A 17477-nucleotide genomic window follows, 5' to 3' on the forward strand; every position below is an offset into this window, starting at 1 on the left:
GAAAAATCCGAGAAAGTAATGAACTTGTCTTCAAAGGATCTGACACCACTTCAAGTACAAGTATTGGGCAAGGGACTTTCTTTTTCACCAGATAGGAACTTCACGATTTTTGACACAATTGTGGATGTAAATAATTTTGTACGTAGGGTTGTACTTAAAAAACACTTTTTGCAGATAGCACAGTTGAACAAGGAATCAGGAATAGAGGGAAGGAACCCTGAACAGGGGAGAGATATCAATGTGAGATTTAAAAATAAAAGTGATTTTTACCCAATACAGCTGAGGGGCCCTCTGATAGAACAATTTCAGAAAAAAGTTGAGGAGAGCCTATGGGAACTGGATACCCGGGTAAGGAGACAGGGAGGTAGGTTAACTAACTTGAGTGAGAAAGAGAAACAAGCATTGAATGTTTTAAAAAAAAGATCAAAGCATAACAATCAAAAATGCAGATAAGGGCGGCATGGTGGTTGTACAAGACTCCATGACGTATAGAACAAAAGCCCTTAGACAACTTAGTGATAAAGAAGCATATGTGAGACTAAAAGGGGACCCTACGAAAAGGTTCCAGTCGGAACTAGAGGGTTTGATAGAAAGAGGGGTAGAAGATGGGGTGATAGATGCGGTATTGCGAGATTATTTAATCCCGCGTTCGATTACTATTCCCACCTTCTATCACCTACCCAAGGTTCACAAAAAAGAGAGACCTCCTGTGGGTAGGCCAATTATTTCTGGAATTGGCTCTCTAAATGAGCATCTCTCAGAATGGATTGATGCACATTTACAGCCCTTGGTAGGACGCCTGGATAGTTATACTAGGGATACCACGCATGTATTACAGCGATTAAATGACACTGGATGGGCAAAGAACTGTGCATGGGGTATAGTTATAGTTTCCCTATACTCCTCAATACCTCATACTGAGGGCATAAATGCAATCCAGTATCATTTGATCAAATACAGTGATTACTCGGAGAAGATGATACAATTTCTCTTGAGTGCCGTCAAGTTCCTTTTGGAACACAATTACTTTGTATTTGATGCCTGTTTTTTTCTGCAAAGGCGGGGTACAGCCATGGGTGCCAAATTCGCCCCCTCATATGCAAATTTGTATATGGGGTGGTGGGAGGAGACATATATCACCTTGCAACAAAGGAGGCACCTAAGGCTGTACCTGCGCTATATTGACGATTTGTTGTGTATATGGCAAGGCTCTCAAGAAAAATTTGACAAATTTGTGAGGGACATTAATAGAAATGAGCTAAACCTAAGATTCACTAGTGAGTTCAGTTCAAATAAAATAGAATTTTTGGATGTGACACTGCGAACAGAGGGGGAGGCAATAACAACAAGCATATTTCGTAAACCGTGCAGTGGAAACACCCTTCTGCATGCTTCATCATGCCACCCTAAAAGACTGATAGAAGGTATACCCGTTGGCCAGCTCCTGAGACTTCGAAGGAACAGCTCAACAGATGGAGAATTTGGGTGGCAGGCACGGGATATGCAGAAGAGGTTTTTGGAAAGAGGATATAAGCAGAAAATTGTACAAAAAGCCCTACAGAGAGCAAGAAGTAGTGATAGGGGGGACCTACTCAAAGGGACTGGTATTAAAGAGAAAAGCCAGATTTGGTCGGAAAAGGTGGCACTTACAACTGGATATAGTAAACAATTTTTCGAGATATCTAAAATCATAAAGAGATTTCTGCCTATCCTCTACGGCGATGAACACTTCTTTGAGGTGTTGAGCCCGGGAATCAATATTATCCCTAAAAGAGCTCCCACCTTAAAGGACATGTTATCACCCAGTTTGTTTAAAATGGAATCTAAGAAACAGGATATGGGACCACTTATGTCTGTGGGTAATTACAGATGTGGTAGTCGCAGATGTGTTACCTGTACACATATGAAAGTGTCTAAGAAGTTTAAGTCCACAGTAACAGGAAAAGAATTTGTAATTAAAGGATATATTAATTGCAACACTGCATTTGTGATCTATTTGATCACTTGCTTGAAGTGCTGCAAGCAATATGTCGGGTGTACTGGTAGAAAATTGAAGGAGAGAGCGAGGGAACATTTGAGTCAAATTAAGAACCCCAAAATGATGGAGAAAAGTAATGTCACCAAGCACTTTGCGATATGTAGCGGAGGGGATGTAAATCAATTCTCCATACAGGGGATAGAGAGGGTGAGATCAGGAATAAGGGGAGGGGATCATCAGAAACTACTAGAAAAGAGAGAAGTTTATTGGATTTTTCATTTGGGAACGCGGTTGCCATTGGGACTTAACTATGAATTTGACGTGACGTGTTACACCTGAATGTTTTTAAAGATCAAGGAATGTACTTATTATATAATACCAATAATGGAATGCAGCGACAATAATGACAGTGTATACATTCGAGATAATTTTGGTAATAATGGAATTTGTGCAAGGTTAGAGATTAACAAATTGATGTGTAAACGTTTATATACTGCTAAAATACAATGTTGTGCAATAACTAATTTTATAGACTGTGTGGCTAGTGAATAATTTGAATATAATGTATAACTTTAAACTATTATGTAACTGAAATGGTACATACACCCTGTATAAAGCATTATGGGTTAACAAATACAAAGCAGGGATAATTGCCTGTGACCCTTGATTGGTTTTAAACAAAAAAGGGGCGGGATTGCTTGGGTTTAAATTCTGTACCTGACCCCTTACTGACAGATACACCTATGACTAAGCGCCGGAGGGTGCGAAACGCGTAAGGTGGGGTATGTGGGGTAGTATGTACTAGCTACTATTTTAATGTGAATAACAATAAATTAATATTTTTTACTGGAAGAGGCCTTGGGACTTATATCGTTTTTGATATAAACTTTTTTGTAGTTGAATGCCTTTCTGAACTGGGGCGAGTCCCTTGGGCCTGGCTGATTAACTATATGGACTCCCGATTTTGAATTGAAATCTATTAGTTTTAACCTTTCCTTCTCCTTTAACATCCTGATTGTTACTTCTTATTATTGGATATGAAAGCAGAAAGCCAAAGTTTCTCGGGTGTATTTCAATAACCTGATACAAGGTATTTATGGAGTATTAAAAAAAGAAGGGTAAAGCATTTCCGGCAGTGAGTAATGACAGAATGATACATATTTTAGTAAGTTTCTGAGAAATAAAGCCGAAAATACATATTGTAAGTTACACGACTGTCTCGCCTCCCTGGGACCATAGAGATAGTTTTTGTATTTAATTACTTAGATGATATTATATCTTTGCTTGTACATCACAAGGGTATCATTAGAACTCACCAAAGACATCGATACCTGCAACTGAGCCGCTATACTGGAACTCAAGGTGACTTGTGCTGTGGATGGGGAGGTTATACGTCAACCACCACTTTTAAGTAACTTTTAATTAGGGATACACCGAATCCAGGATTTGGTTCGGTATTCGGCCATTTTTAGCAGGATTCGGATTTGGCCCAATCCTTGAGCCTGGCTGAACCGAATCCTTAAAATCATGTGACTTTTCGTGGAAGTAAGAAAATTTTTAGCAGCGGCACTATTTTCCCCTCCCCCTCGCTGATTTGCATATGCAAATGAGGGTTCAGATTTGGTTCGGTATTCGGCCGAATCTTTCACGAAGGATTCGGGGGTTCGGCCGAATCCAAAAAAGTGGATTCGGTGCATCCCTACTTTTAATATGTTATAGAATGGGAATTCTAAGCAACTTTTCAATTGGTTTTCATTTTTTCTTTTGTATAGTTATTTTTAATTATTTGCCTTCTTCTGACTTTTTCCAGTTTTCAATTGGGGGAGGGGTCAATGACCCCATCTAACAAACAAATGCTCTTTAAGGCTACAAACGTATTGTTATTTGTGTTACTCGTCTTTCTATTCATATTCCAGTCTCTTATTCAAATCAGTGCATGGTTACTAGGGGAATTAGGACCCTACCAACCAGACGGCTGAAGTTGTAAACTGGAGAGCTGCTGAAAAAAAATAATTAAATAACTCGAAAATCACAAATAATAAAAAAAACTTAAAACCAACTGCAAATTGTCTCAGAATATCCCTCTCTACATCATACTAACAGTTAATTCAAAGGTGAACAACCCCTTTAAAGTGATGGGCTCTCTGTCTCTCTGACTGCGGGGACATACATTCCTTCAATTAAAATTAGGGATGCCGAATACCGAATCAAATTTGCATATGCAAATTAAGGGTGGAAAGGGGAAAACATCTTTTACTTCCTTGTTTTGTGACAAAAAGTCATGTGATTTCCCTCCCCGATAGACAAATACAAGAGTCCTCTGCACTCAACCCATTCTGTGCTACTGCTACTGATAAATTCCTTCCCCTTTAAACAAAACAGGGATTGTTTGTCCATATATTACAATATATTTAAGCTGAACAACTACGTCACACTCATCCCATATCTGGCCAGTCCTACTCTCAGCTTTCATCTGATTCATTAGGAATTCTATTGCTTCATTAAACATTTTACAAAGGGACTAAGTCATTTCCCTCCCTGATCCCTAATTTGCATATACAAATTAGGATTTGGATTTGGTTTGGCCGGGCAGATGGATTCAGCCGAATCCGAATCCTGCTGAAAAAGGCCAAATCCTGGTGGAATCCCAAACCGAATTCTGGATTTGGTACATCCCTAATCAAAATATTTTATTACACAGGTATGGGATCCATTATCCAGAAAGATCCAAATTTTGGAAAGACCATAGACTCCATTTTAATCAAATAATCCAAATGTTTACAAATGATTTCCTTTTTCTGTGTAATAATAAAACAGTCGCTTGTACTTGATCCCAACTAAGATATAATTAATCCTTATTGGAAGCAAAACCAGCCTCGGGTTTGTTTAATGTTTACATGATTTTCTAGCAAACTAAAGGTATGAAGATCAAAATTACGGAAAGATCTGTTATCCGGAAAACCACTGGTCCAGAGCATTCTGGATGACAAGACCTACACCTATACATTATACTGTGCAAACAGTGTAAGCGGCATGCACAACCTTACGGAGGGCTCCCATCTTCCCTCTTAAATTGCAGATACTAAAGTGAACCCCAAATCTATAGAGACACGCCCAAGACCCCTGATCTAATGAAGCCACGCCCCTGTCAGAAGGCCACACCCCTTTATATCGTACCAACTTGCAGCAGCATTGTCCCGGCTCTGTCTTCTGGCGCTGATAGCGTTTCCATCGGCAACTGTACAGACCCGCCAGCAATGATACAAATGGCTGGTGCTCATAGCGTTGCAGGAGACGGCGCCGTACAACCTTCAGTTTGCCCAGACGTATCATCTTGTGGTCTCAGGGGCCCCAGACATCAATCGTCACAACATCTTGTACTCTGCAATCAAATACAATAATACAGGTTCATAAAGGAAAACTATACATTGTCAATAGACTTTTGCCTTTATTTCTTACTAAATCTAAAACAAGAGCACAGAGATCTAGACCAAGATCATTGATAGTAAGAAATCTTATTTGTGTGAATTGGAGCTGCCAGTCCGTTAGCTCTACTGAGATACCACAGGCCTTAACATACTACTTCAGATGGAATGTAGAGCTTACAATCTGATTTCATGGCACCAATATATCTTATAGGGGGGCTCCTTTTGCCTAGAAGATGTATTAGATCTCACTCTATTAAACTCACCAGACATTATGTCTCTCTATATGCAGAATTTGTGCAAAAGGCAGTTATTTTGTTAGATTTTGTTTGCACTGGAATCGGCTATTTAAATTAGCTCTAATATATCTGCTAGGAAAGGAGCCCCCCCCTATAAGATATATTGGATCTAACTGTCAGTGAATATCTGACACCCAACTGCTGCATGAAGAGAGAATGAAGAGAAACAGATGCTGAGAGAGGAATAGTGACGATAAACTTGATTATTTCAGAAACAATGCAGAATATTTAATTGATCGTATTTACAAAGTTTCTTATTTCAGTAAGAGGAAGCTTACATTATATTTTTATTTTCCCGATAGTTCCCCTTTAACTGCCAAAGAAACTTTCTGCTAAACTGCTTGGAAAACAGTCCTGCTGCAAAGGCACTGGGGCAAAGCCGGGTAACTTATAGGCAGGGCCATGAGAGGGGCACAGGGGGTACATTTGTATTGGGCCCGGGCCTAAAGGGGAGACTGGCTGTGCTGCACTTTTCCCCCCTTGACACGGCTGAACCACCGAAGTCACGTAGATACGAAGACCCAAAGACTGGAGACAGCAGACGGAGCCCGAAGCCGCGAAAGACCCAAAGTTGAAGTCCTGAAGCCGTGAAAATACCCAAAAAGCCTAAGGTAAGTTCTACTGAACCCCAATGTGTTTTTTTTTTCTTCATTTTATTAAACCCCTGGCCACCAATGTATTATTTAAAATATTCTATGGGGCCCCTGACCACCAATGTTTCTTTTTAACTTGTAAGGTGGAAGGTGCATGGCCACCAATGTTTTTTAGGGGGCCCAGAAAATGTTGTTGTACGGGGCCCCGTGATTTCTGATGGTGGCCCTGCTTATAGATAATGTAGCCCTGCACATGATGTGGTGTTGTACATCCCCAAATGTGCCTGAGACAAGACCAACTGCAATGTAAACCCAATTTTCCACAGCGTAACATACAAAACAACATAAACTTGAATCGTTATCAGATGAAGGGAGGATTATGCCCCTCCTTGACAAAATAATTGATATCCATAGCACGGCACCAGTGTTCCCTCAGCAACATGAACAGATCATTGAATGAAAATTCTCTTGTCTGGGAAGTTCAGCGACCCTTCATGACATCAGAGATATGTGTAGTGACATCATGGGAGGGGATGGGAAACAGCTTTTACAATTTGCACCTGGCAAGGGTCTTCAGACTACATAATGCACACCCAGTTTGTAAACTTGTATGGGACTTGTTATCCAGAATGCTCAGGACCTGGGGGGTTTCCAGATAATGGATCTTGCCATAATTTGGAAAGTCATTCCTTAAGTCTACTAGAAACTCATGTAAAAATTAAATAACCCCAATAGGCTGGTTTTGCTTCCAATAAGGATTAATAATATCTTAGTTGGGATCAATTACAAGTTACTGGTTCATTATTACAGAGAGAAAGGAAATTATTTTTAAAATTCAGATTATTTGGAAAAAATGGGATATGGGAGACGGCCTTTCTGTAATTCGGAGCTTTCTGGATAACGGGTTTCCAGGTTCCCACCTAGAGTATGTCCTTACCTGTATTGGGAAAGAACCAAATCACTGCTCCCCTTTACTTGGGGCGGTGAGAGTGGGAAAATGGGTGGATTGGGCAAGTAAATGTGTGGAGCAGAGGTGGGCCTGTGATTATAAGGGGTACTGGGGCAGGACAAAAGGGTCTGGGCAGGGAGGGATTTATAGGGTATTACAAATTTACTGGTAAGTATATTTCTCTGGCCCTAGCGTGTGATTTACTATCAAATATCAGCAGGGTGGCAGCCCCAGCCTTATAGGAAATGGCATATTTACTGGAGAATTGCTGGCATTTGCTGTGTCGCTTCAACAGTCAGAACAAGCAGTGCAGGGAATAGAAATGATCAACCAGGCACTGCTTTCCAGAGCAATTACATTTACCATCAACTTTCAAACCAAGGACAATTAATAATGAATGTGTATTATAGAGTCGCTCACAATCACATTGTTTCCCTGTGCAGCAGGTGAACATCCCCATAAGTAACTGGATATTATTTGCTTTGCCAACAAAACACCTGCTTTTGTTTTTCTGCAGCTCTGGAATGTAAACGCCTCTCCTTAATCTTGCGGAAATAAACACCATCGAAGCCTGTTTTTTGTTATTAACCTAAATATTTGCAGCTGGGTCACATGACTCCTAAGGCCGTTTATTTGGGAGGCTTTTGTTCTTTCGCAAACCAGACAATCTGTATTATTATTGTACAGTAGGACAGTCCCACTAATGAAAGGAGCCGGAATACACACGCCAGGCCCCCACTGAATGGGCTTAGAGACATAATCAATACTTATCTTCCCAAAGTAGGTCACCGACGTACAGCCACTGATAGAAATAACCGGTAAATTGGGTTAAAAAATAACAAAAGTCCCCCTCCAATGAGATACAGACCTTTCTATACACTGTTTCAAATGAAAGTTCTGTTCCTTTAGTCTAAAGCGATGGCCTCTGGTGCAGTGATACTTTTATAGAAAAAAACATCCCCCACTATTTGTCTATAATGTCCTCTAATGTACTTGTAAAGTCTAATCATGTCCCCTCACAAGCGCCTTTTTTCCCCCAGAGAAAACAACCCCAACCTTGTCAGTCTCCCCTCATAATTTAACTCTTCCCTCCCTCTAACCAGTTTAGTTGCACTTAGTCTCTGCACTCTCTCCAGCTCATTTATATCCCTCTTAAGGACTGGAGTCCAAAACTGCCCCCATACTCCAGATGAGGCCTCACCAGGGACCTATAAAGAGGCATAATTAATCAAACTTTATTCGACTTAGTGGCACTGCCTAGAATTACACAATTTGTCATCTACAAAAACCCCAAGATCCTTCTCATTTAAGGAAACTCCCAACACATTGCCATTTAGTGTATAACTTGCATTTATATTATTTTTGCCAAAGTGCATAACCTGCATTTATCAACATTGAACCTCATTTTCCAGTTTGCTGCCCAGTTTTCCAGTTTAGACAAATCACTGTGCAAAGTGGCAGCATCCTGCATGGAACCTATAGTTCTGCACAATTTAGTCTCATCTGCACAAATAGAAACAGTACTTTCAATGGCCACCTCCAGGTCATTAATAAACAAGTTGAAAAGCAAGGGACCTAGTACAGAGCCCTGCGGTACTCCACTAACAACACTGGTCCAATTAGAAAATGTTCCATTTACCACCACTCTTTGTAGTCTATCTTTTAGCCAGTTCTCTATCCAGGTATTCCAGGTACAGGTATTCCTTTATTTAACCAGTAACTTTCTGTGTGACACTGTATCAAATGCTTTAGCAAAGTCTAAGTCAATCACATCCACTGCCATTCCAGATTCAAGGTCTCTGCTCAACTTTTCATAAAAATAAATTAAAATCATTTGTTATGTATAAAACCATGCTGGCACAAACTCAGGTATGGGACTTGTTATCCAGAATGTTGGGGACCTGGGGTTTTCTGGATAATGTATCTTTGTATAATTTGGATTTTCAAACCTTAAGTCGACTAGAAAATCATGTAAATATTAAGTAAACCCAAGAGGCTGGTTTTGCCTCCTATTAGTTTAGATCAAGTACAAGGCACTGTTTTATTATTACAGAGAAAAAGGAGATCATTTTTTAAAATTCTGATTATATAAATAAAATGAAGTCTATGGGAGACGACCTTTCAGTAATTCAGAGTTTTTGGATAACGGCTTTCCGGATAATGGATCCCATACCTGTATTATGATTTGCAATGAAGTCAAGTATCTTATCCCTTAATAACCCTTCCAAAAGCTTTATTATCACTGATGTCAGACTAATCGGCTTAAAGATACAGAAGTATCTATCCAACAGTTTATATCCCCTACACTGCTGGTTCTAACTCCTGAATCAGTGAAACAGAAGCAACACTTGGACAATTGATTTATGCGACATTGTTTGAAGAGACCGAAACAAAGAACAGAAGGGGGATAAACAAATGCAGCTTTTAATAGAGATGACATTTACAATTAGCTGGAGAACTGAGGGACGTAGAAGATCCAGCAGGAACAGCCGATATGAAAAAGATTGAATCTCAATGTGTGTCGACAGGCCAGACAGTTAGTGGATATGCAGTTGTGTCAGAGGGTAACACTGTACTGATAGAGGAATTGAGAGGCACTATTGTATATCAGGGCGATTGTACATTCTGAGCAGGGAGAGCAGTTTCTGGACTGTTACTGACACCTATTTATGATGCTGTATGAATTAGAACTCAGAGAGAAAACCTGGGTTTGCCTCTGGCTCCTGGAATCTGAGGGCCCCTTGGGGGAATACTTTGATCATTGTGTAATAATGGTAAAATATTTGAATGACCTATATGTACATGTAGTGGAATAGCAACTCCCAGCATCCTACTAGAAGGTTAGACATCCTGGATCATTTTTTAACTCACATTGAGGACCCAGTCTCCCTGCAGTCTCTGTGGCCCCTTGAGCTCAATCTCTGGACTTGTATTTGAAAACAGTTTGCTCTTCTTTGGTGCACTTTTAAAGGAGACATATAGGATAAACTAAAAAAAAGCCTAATTTTGAAAAAAAAATTAAAATAGCCTGTTTATTGGAGCTCCCTATAGATGTTCTCTGGTCCCGTCCATATTTCAAATGAGGGGTGGGTGTGTCTTAATGGTCGTTGCCAGAATCACAGTAGGACAGCCAATCACAGCCCTGCATTCACACAAGCAAAGACAGGCTTCAGTTCCCTATCAGTTCAGCCAAACTGCTGATTGTTGCTTATCCTACAGTACAGTGAGCTGAGAATGGTCGGCTCCCCTGCACAGCCTGGGAAAGAAGGCAGCAGCAAGTGGAACAAATGAGCAGGACTTGTAGGTTTTTTGCAGAAATTTTCAATAAAGTAACTACTTTTTAAAGCATATTCCTTCTATATCTAAATGAGTATAATGCACTGGTACATTCTTGTTTTTTACATAAAATACCTCCTTTAATTACCCTTTTTAACTTTGTTCTAGTTTGGAACTGAAACTTGCCGTAGGGGTCACTGACCCTAGAAACCAAGGTTTCCACCGAATGACAGAGAGAAAGCTGAAAATTCAAAGACCCTTACAAGGACCCTCCCTGTCTTCTGTGTGTGGACCCCCTGCTGTGATTTTAATTTATACCTCGTCCTTCTTATAGAAGTGTAAGAGACCAATGAAACGTTTGCCTACCTGACTATATACAGAGGCAAAAGACACAGTCAATAGAAAGAGCAATGGCATCTGTTGCCCCAGTATGGTCACATGATTGGAAGAATGAGCAGAATTAAAACTAAACTACAATTCCCATCATTCCCTAAAAGCTGGAAGTTTTAGGTCAACAACAGCCTTAATGATGCCCATGGCCCTCTCTTGGGGGTAGAAAGTAGAAGGTGGCATTCAAGTGATTTATCAAAAATTGTATTGGTATCACCGACCCTGTCCATTTGCGATGGACAAAATCTGCCTTCTGGGTGTGAATTTTTTGGGAGGTTTCTGACTACACCTCGAAACACCCAATTACACAATAACCATGCCCAGTAACACCCCATTGGTTCTACCCCCACCCAGTAGACAAATCCTGGTGACTCCAAGAAAATCCAAGTGGGGCAACTGCCTGGGTGGGTGTTGGCAAGATCCTCCCATAGGTTGGAGCAATATTTATATTCCTGCTCCAGCCAATAGAATGCTTTCCCCACCCCCAGCCCAGTGTGATTGGCAGATCTGGCTCTCTGTGCTCTGCGCTGTTCCATGTGTCCGACCCTCGGGCAACGCTGATTTTGGATGGTTCACAAATAACAATATCAGTGTCAAAATCAACCAGTCAGGGTTTTCTACAGTTGTGAAGTTTCACTAGCGACTTCTGCCCTCTGGAACACAATCAAGTATTTCATAAGATTATACAGTAATCCCATATAAACTGCATTCTGGCTGCTGTTCCTGTTTCTCCTCTTTTTAATCACAAACCTTCCCTTCTTATCCTCCCACCCCCATTCATTTACTAGGGATGCAAATCCCACTCCACCCCCACCCCTCAGCCGGTGTAAATGACTACCCCCTGCATCTATAGTTCTACTTCCCAATAGCCAATGTCTTACTAGTCTGACATCCCTGGTATAAACAACACAGCAGGGTGCTGGGAGTTGGGCACCCCCTGAAGTAAGTCTTGTCCATCCCAGAACCTACACTTTCCTATTTATAGTGCCAGTGACATGGATTGTTCCACATCCCGTGGAGGGGGGAACCAAAAACAAAGGATACTTGGAACATTTTTTTAACAAGAGCTCAAGCATGTCTTATTGATCTGCCCCATTGATCCTTTATAGACTGGCTGAGGCACTAGCCAATCTGGAAATGGCATTATTCTTTGGGGGATGGGACTTGAAGGTGAATAGGGACCACCTAACTATTGTCCCTTCCCCCTTTCCATCTCAACAAAGGGGATAGAAAGTGAAATTTAATTGATTTATTTATATATATAATAATAATATATATATAATTTATATCTGCTACAGGTGAAAGGTCAACCTTAGAAGTGTGCGAGGATTATAGAGTGGTACAGAGTAGATAAGGCTGAATACACTGAGCAGCACATTTACCATTACACTAAACATAAAGAGTGAGTATAATACAATACTTGATCACGGCCTGGGTTAATGGTATAAATAGATGCCCAGCGAGGGAGAAAAGCAAAACACATTACACAGGTGTTGCCCTATAGGAGGGTATTAAAAATGAAATCTCAAATTAACAACACAGACATCGAGGGGTCACTAATAGAATACATAAGATCACCCTGACAAATAGCTTAGGGTTAATATAAATGAATTGCCCATAGAGTTGGGACAATGTTCCTCTAACGAGATAAGGAGCACTTTGACTGTCAGTGAGGGGTTAAGAGCAGAACATACAAATAGTAATAGTAAGGCAAATAGTCAGAGAGGGGTTAGAAGCAGGATACACTGCATCACATGATGCCAAACAGCTACACAACATATACACCTGTGTATCCCTGCGGTTGGCATATACTGCATATACATTGGTAACTGAGGGGTTAATGGGGAAATACATTGTGTGAGTGGGATGCATAACATACTGGTGACTCAAGGGTTATTGGGGGATACATTGTGTGAGTGGGATGCATTACATACTGGTGACTCAAGGGTTATTGGGGGATACATTGTGTTGTGGGATATATAACATGTATACATTAGTAAATAAGGGGTTAATGGGGGGATAGGGGGATACATTGTGTGAGTGGAAGGGATACAATGTGTGAGTTGGATACATAATATATATATTGGTGACTCAGGGGTTAATAGCAGGAATAAATTGTGTGAGCGGAATATATGACATATATACATTGGTAAAGGAGGGGTTAATAGGGGTATATAATGTGTGTCGGATATATAACAAATATACATTGGTAAATGAGGGGTTAATAGGGGAAATACATTGTGTGAGTGGGATATATAACATATATATATATATATACATTGGTGACTCAGGGGTTAATAGCAGGGATGAATTGTGAGTGGGAAATATAAGATATATATTGTGAGTCAGGGGTTAATAGGGGGGATACAATGAGTGGGATAAATGGAAGAAGGGAAGGTGGGGGGAGAGGAAGAAGAGCAGAGATGCCATTTTCACCCCAAGTGCCACATTAATTGGAGCCCCCCCACATGACAGTCAGTGCCCCAGTGCCAGGCTCTCCCCACTCTCCCATGTGACCAGTGTGAGTCAGTGCAGGAATTATTATATGTCCGACCCTCTCTCATACCTGTACCCCGGAGCCTCGGCCTGGAGCTCCCCGTGCCCTTTGTCCGCTGCAGCCCCGGAATGAATGGCCCGAGCGGCTGATGTTGGGAGAAGGGAATGTGCAGCTCGGGCTCTGGCTCCGCCCACTGTGGGAGGGGTTTGTGAGTGAGAAATGTATGGCAGGCAGGGAAGGGTGACAGAGAGCTAACTGTCAGTCGCTGGAATACAGCACATGTCTGGGAAAGGAGTCGTGCAGCTGCTGCAGAACCTCTTGCAATCAGCAATGTCCTACTGTTTCTTTGTGAAGCCCTGGGCCTAATGGCTTGGATTGAGTCACTTACAGGTGCCTGTCCAAATACCAATAATACATCACAAATATTCATTTATAACTGACATTAATATTCTATAAATATCACATGTTAGGGCAATGGAAGCAGACCCTGAGGTTGCAGGGGGCCCAGCAGTGAAGAAGCCCTAATTAATGAGCAATTTAAATATATCCTGTTAGACTATGTCTAATAACCAATGTATTAGGCCCTAAATTGAATGTGCTGTGGGTCCATTAACATCAAATGACTCCACTGATCATATGGACCTTTCTATAACAACACAACCAGAGGGGCATATATATATATATTGGGTAATAATAGCTAGAAATATATCCCCTCAGTTGGGGGCTCCCCTTTCCTCACTTTAGCTGCAGAGACCTCAAAATCACACTACAATATATATATATATATATATGAGCAATGTGTGTGTAACAGGAGCTCACATCTACTCATTTCTCCTCCAAGACCTGTCAGACTTCCCCTTTAAGTGTCTTTAGGTCCATCCTCCCCTTTACACCGTGAGCTCCAGCGGAACATGACCCAGCGGCTGATATATAGGTGCAGAGTGAAACAAGGTGTGTGCTGTACCCGGATCTCAATTCCAGAATTAGGATCCACCCAGGGGGTAATATGGTAGGAGCAGAGTATGTTAAATCAGACTCACCGGCCCTGCCAGTGGCACCTTTCTTCTGTTCTCCCTTAGGGCAGAGACACACGCTCAAATTCGGGGATATTAGTCGCCCGGCGGCAAATCTCCTCTTCTTCGGGGCGACTAATCTCCCTGAACTGCCTTCGGCTGGCTAGCCTTTAAATCGCCTGCAGGATGGCACTCAGATCGCTTAATTTTCCGAAGTCGCTCGAAGTTGCCTCAAGAGGAAACTTCAGAAAACGAAGCGCTCCGAGTGCCATCCCGCCGCCGATTTCGATTCTAGCCGACAGGAGGCAAGTCAGGGAGATTAGTCACCCGAAGTAGAGGAGATTTGTTGCCTAGTGACTAATATCCCCGAATCTGAGCGTGTGCCATAACCCTTAAAGTTCCTTAAAAGTGGGGTGTCTTTATAGTCAGGGGATCACCCGATGTCTCTCTGAATGCCTATGCTGCTCCCTCTATGTAGCGGTGCAACTGGAAGTTACAGGACCCCCTAGAGACTTAATTGCAGGGCCTACCTAACCTTTAGGCATAAGACATAATCACATACTGAAACTGCTAGTGATGGGCAAATAAATTCGGCAGGCATGAATTTGCGGCGAACTTCCGCGTTTCACCTAAGGTTGCCACATGGCCGGTAAAAATGATGGTTGATCCCATGTTATTAATAGGGAATAAAGATAAATATATAGGAAGGTCAGTGATCCCAATGTTATTAATAGGGAATAAAGATAAATATATAGGAAGGTCAGTGATCCCAATGTTATTAATAGGGAATAAAGATAAATATATAGGAAGGTCAGTGATCCCAATGTTATTAATAGGGAATAAAGATAAATATATAGGAAGGTCAGTGATCCCAATGTTATTAATAGGGAATAAAGATAAATATATAGGAAGGTCAGTGATCCCAATGTTATTAATAGGGAATACAATACGAATAGCAGAGGCAGTGAACAGAAAGAGGAGTAATACCAAGTAGCAATAACAATACATTTGTAGCCTTACAGAGCATTTGTTTTTTTAGATGGGGGTCAGTGACCTCCCATTTGAAAGCAGGAAAGAGTCAGAAGACTTTAATTCTAAAATGATAAAAAAATAAATAAATAATGAAGACCAATTAAAAAGTTGCTTAGAATGGGCCATTCTATAACATACTAAAAGTTAACGTAAAGGCGAACCACCCATCTTTAACCCTTTAAGTGCCACAGAACGTAGAATCTACATTCTGTGGATCAAAGGACCAAAGTGCCACAGATCGTAGATTCTACGTTCTGCAGCACTTCCGGGTTTGCGAGCGGAGGATCGGCTGTTAGAGCCGCTCGCTCCGCTCCTTCACGATCCCCTGCCCCTAGACAACGAGCAGAGCAGGGGATCGTGTGGCCCCTGGGGCGCGATCGCCCAGGGGCCCCAAAGCAGCAGCAGGGACGCGTTTCCTATGCGTCCTGCTGCTGCCTGCGCTTCACTTCCGCCCAGCTCCGCCCCCCCATGGCTGCTGACCGTTGGAGCTGGAGATCTGCTGCGTGGGACCCATTATCAACGATCTGCAGCATCTACCCCAGGTAAGTGTAACATTTACACACACAAAAACACACAAACACACCAACACACACTTATTACAGTAATATACACTTACATTCACACTTACACACACTCACACATAGATTTTTGGGGATTGGGGGGGTCACACACACTCACAGCACCCATGTACACTTGCACACGCGCACACGCGCAAATAACATGCAATTTACCCGTTGTGCACACGCATATGTACATATATGGCTTTGTGGCTTTTTTTTTTTTTTTTCTTATCGCATCGTCTCTTTTTGGGCTAAAAAAAATGTTTTATTGCCGTTCTGAATAGCGTATGCGCTAACCGTACTGTGCAATAGCTTTTGTATGTTATTTTGGTGGTTATATTGCAATTTTGGGTATTTTGGTGCATTTTTAGCCATTTTATTGAATTTTTAGCCATTTTATTGCATTTTCAGCTCTGCATTTGTGTTGTTCACTTGTTTCTGTCCGTATAATCAATTTGGCCCAGCTAAAATATTCAAACGGTAATTCTGGTGGCCGATTACACTAGTGTGAAAAAAAAAGCATTGATTTTTGTGGTTTTATTAGTTTTTGGTGATTTATTTGCATTTCACACTGTTCTGTGTTATTTTGTTTTGCCTATGTAAATTTTATCTACTATATATCCATTTGGGGGTCTCTGTGCGCCACATAGTTTGGTATATCTATGCATATTGGGCATCAAAGTGTTCAGTAGACCCCTGGCGTTCATATTCAGGATGTTTTATGCTGATAAGTTACGAAATATGGGGCACATAATGGGGTAAAATTCAAGCTTTGTGACGATTTTCAGAAATTTGAAAAAACCGTTATGTTCAGCATTGCTTTGCAGTTTGGCAGTTTGCAGTAGAAACACTTATTTACCCATATTGGATTCGTCAGAATGTGTACTTTCTGAAAATATATGGTTTTCTGGGGTCTCTGTACTGTTAGGTGGTCTAATGTCGCATAATACACACACCAGGTGGTTATATTGCAGCAGCCAGCGCGTCAGCCGTGAAAATGTATATACACTATTGTCATTTGGGGGTCTCTGTGCGCCACATAGTTTGGTATATCTATGCACATTGGGCATCAAACTGTTTAGTAGACCCCTATGTTTATATTTAGGATGCTTTATGCTGGTAATGATACATGGACAATACGATGCTGGAAAGTTGAAGCTTTGAGGCAATTTTCAGAATATTTTACCAAAACCGCCAAATTTGGCAAAGCCTTGCGACTCAGTAGTTTGGAGCAGAAAGGCATGGGTACCCATTTTAGATTCTGTATAATGTGTACTTTCCAAAAATATATGGGTTTGGGGGGTAAACATATATTTCTGTGTTTTTACCCCACAAAAATGCAGTCAATGTGTTGATTTTTCATTAGATGAAGTTACCCACGGGACTGTTTGTATGCGCTAACTTCATTTTGGGGCCTCTAAATGCCAGATACTTTGGTAAACCTATGAACAATGGCCACCAAACT

The 17477-nt window shown here is 41.2% G+C and overlaps 1 protein-coding gene across 1 annotated transcript in view; it reads right to left on the reverse strand.

The window, feature by feature from the left end:
- The window catches only part of XB877238.L (provisional ortholog of glycerophosphodiester phosphodiesterase domain containing 5 L homeolog), a 45500-nt gene extending 31895 nt beyond the window's left edge, over positions 1-13605 (reverse strand). Inside the window, exons 1-2 of the mRNA XM_018247869.2 lie at positions 13477-13605; positions 5156-5360 (exon numbers count right to left, since the gene is read on the reverse strand). Coding sequence (XP_018103358.1) covers positions 5156-5311 — 156 coding nt within the window. The 5' untranslated portion in view covers positions 5312-5360; positions 13477-13605. The remainder of the gene's footprint in view (positions 1-5155; positions 5361-13476) is intronic.
- Between the last annotated feature and the right edge of the window lie 3872 nt (positions 13606-17477).

Source organism: Xenopus laevis, chromosome 2L (genome assembly GCF_017654675.1).
Source record: "Xenopus laevis strain J_2021 chromosome 2L, Xenopus_laevis_v10.1, whole genome shotgun sequence".
Classification (NCBI taxonomy): domain Eukaryota; kingdom Metazoa; phylum Chordata; class Amphibia; order Anura; family Pipidae; genus Xenopus; species Xenopus laevis.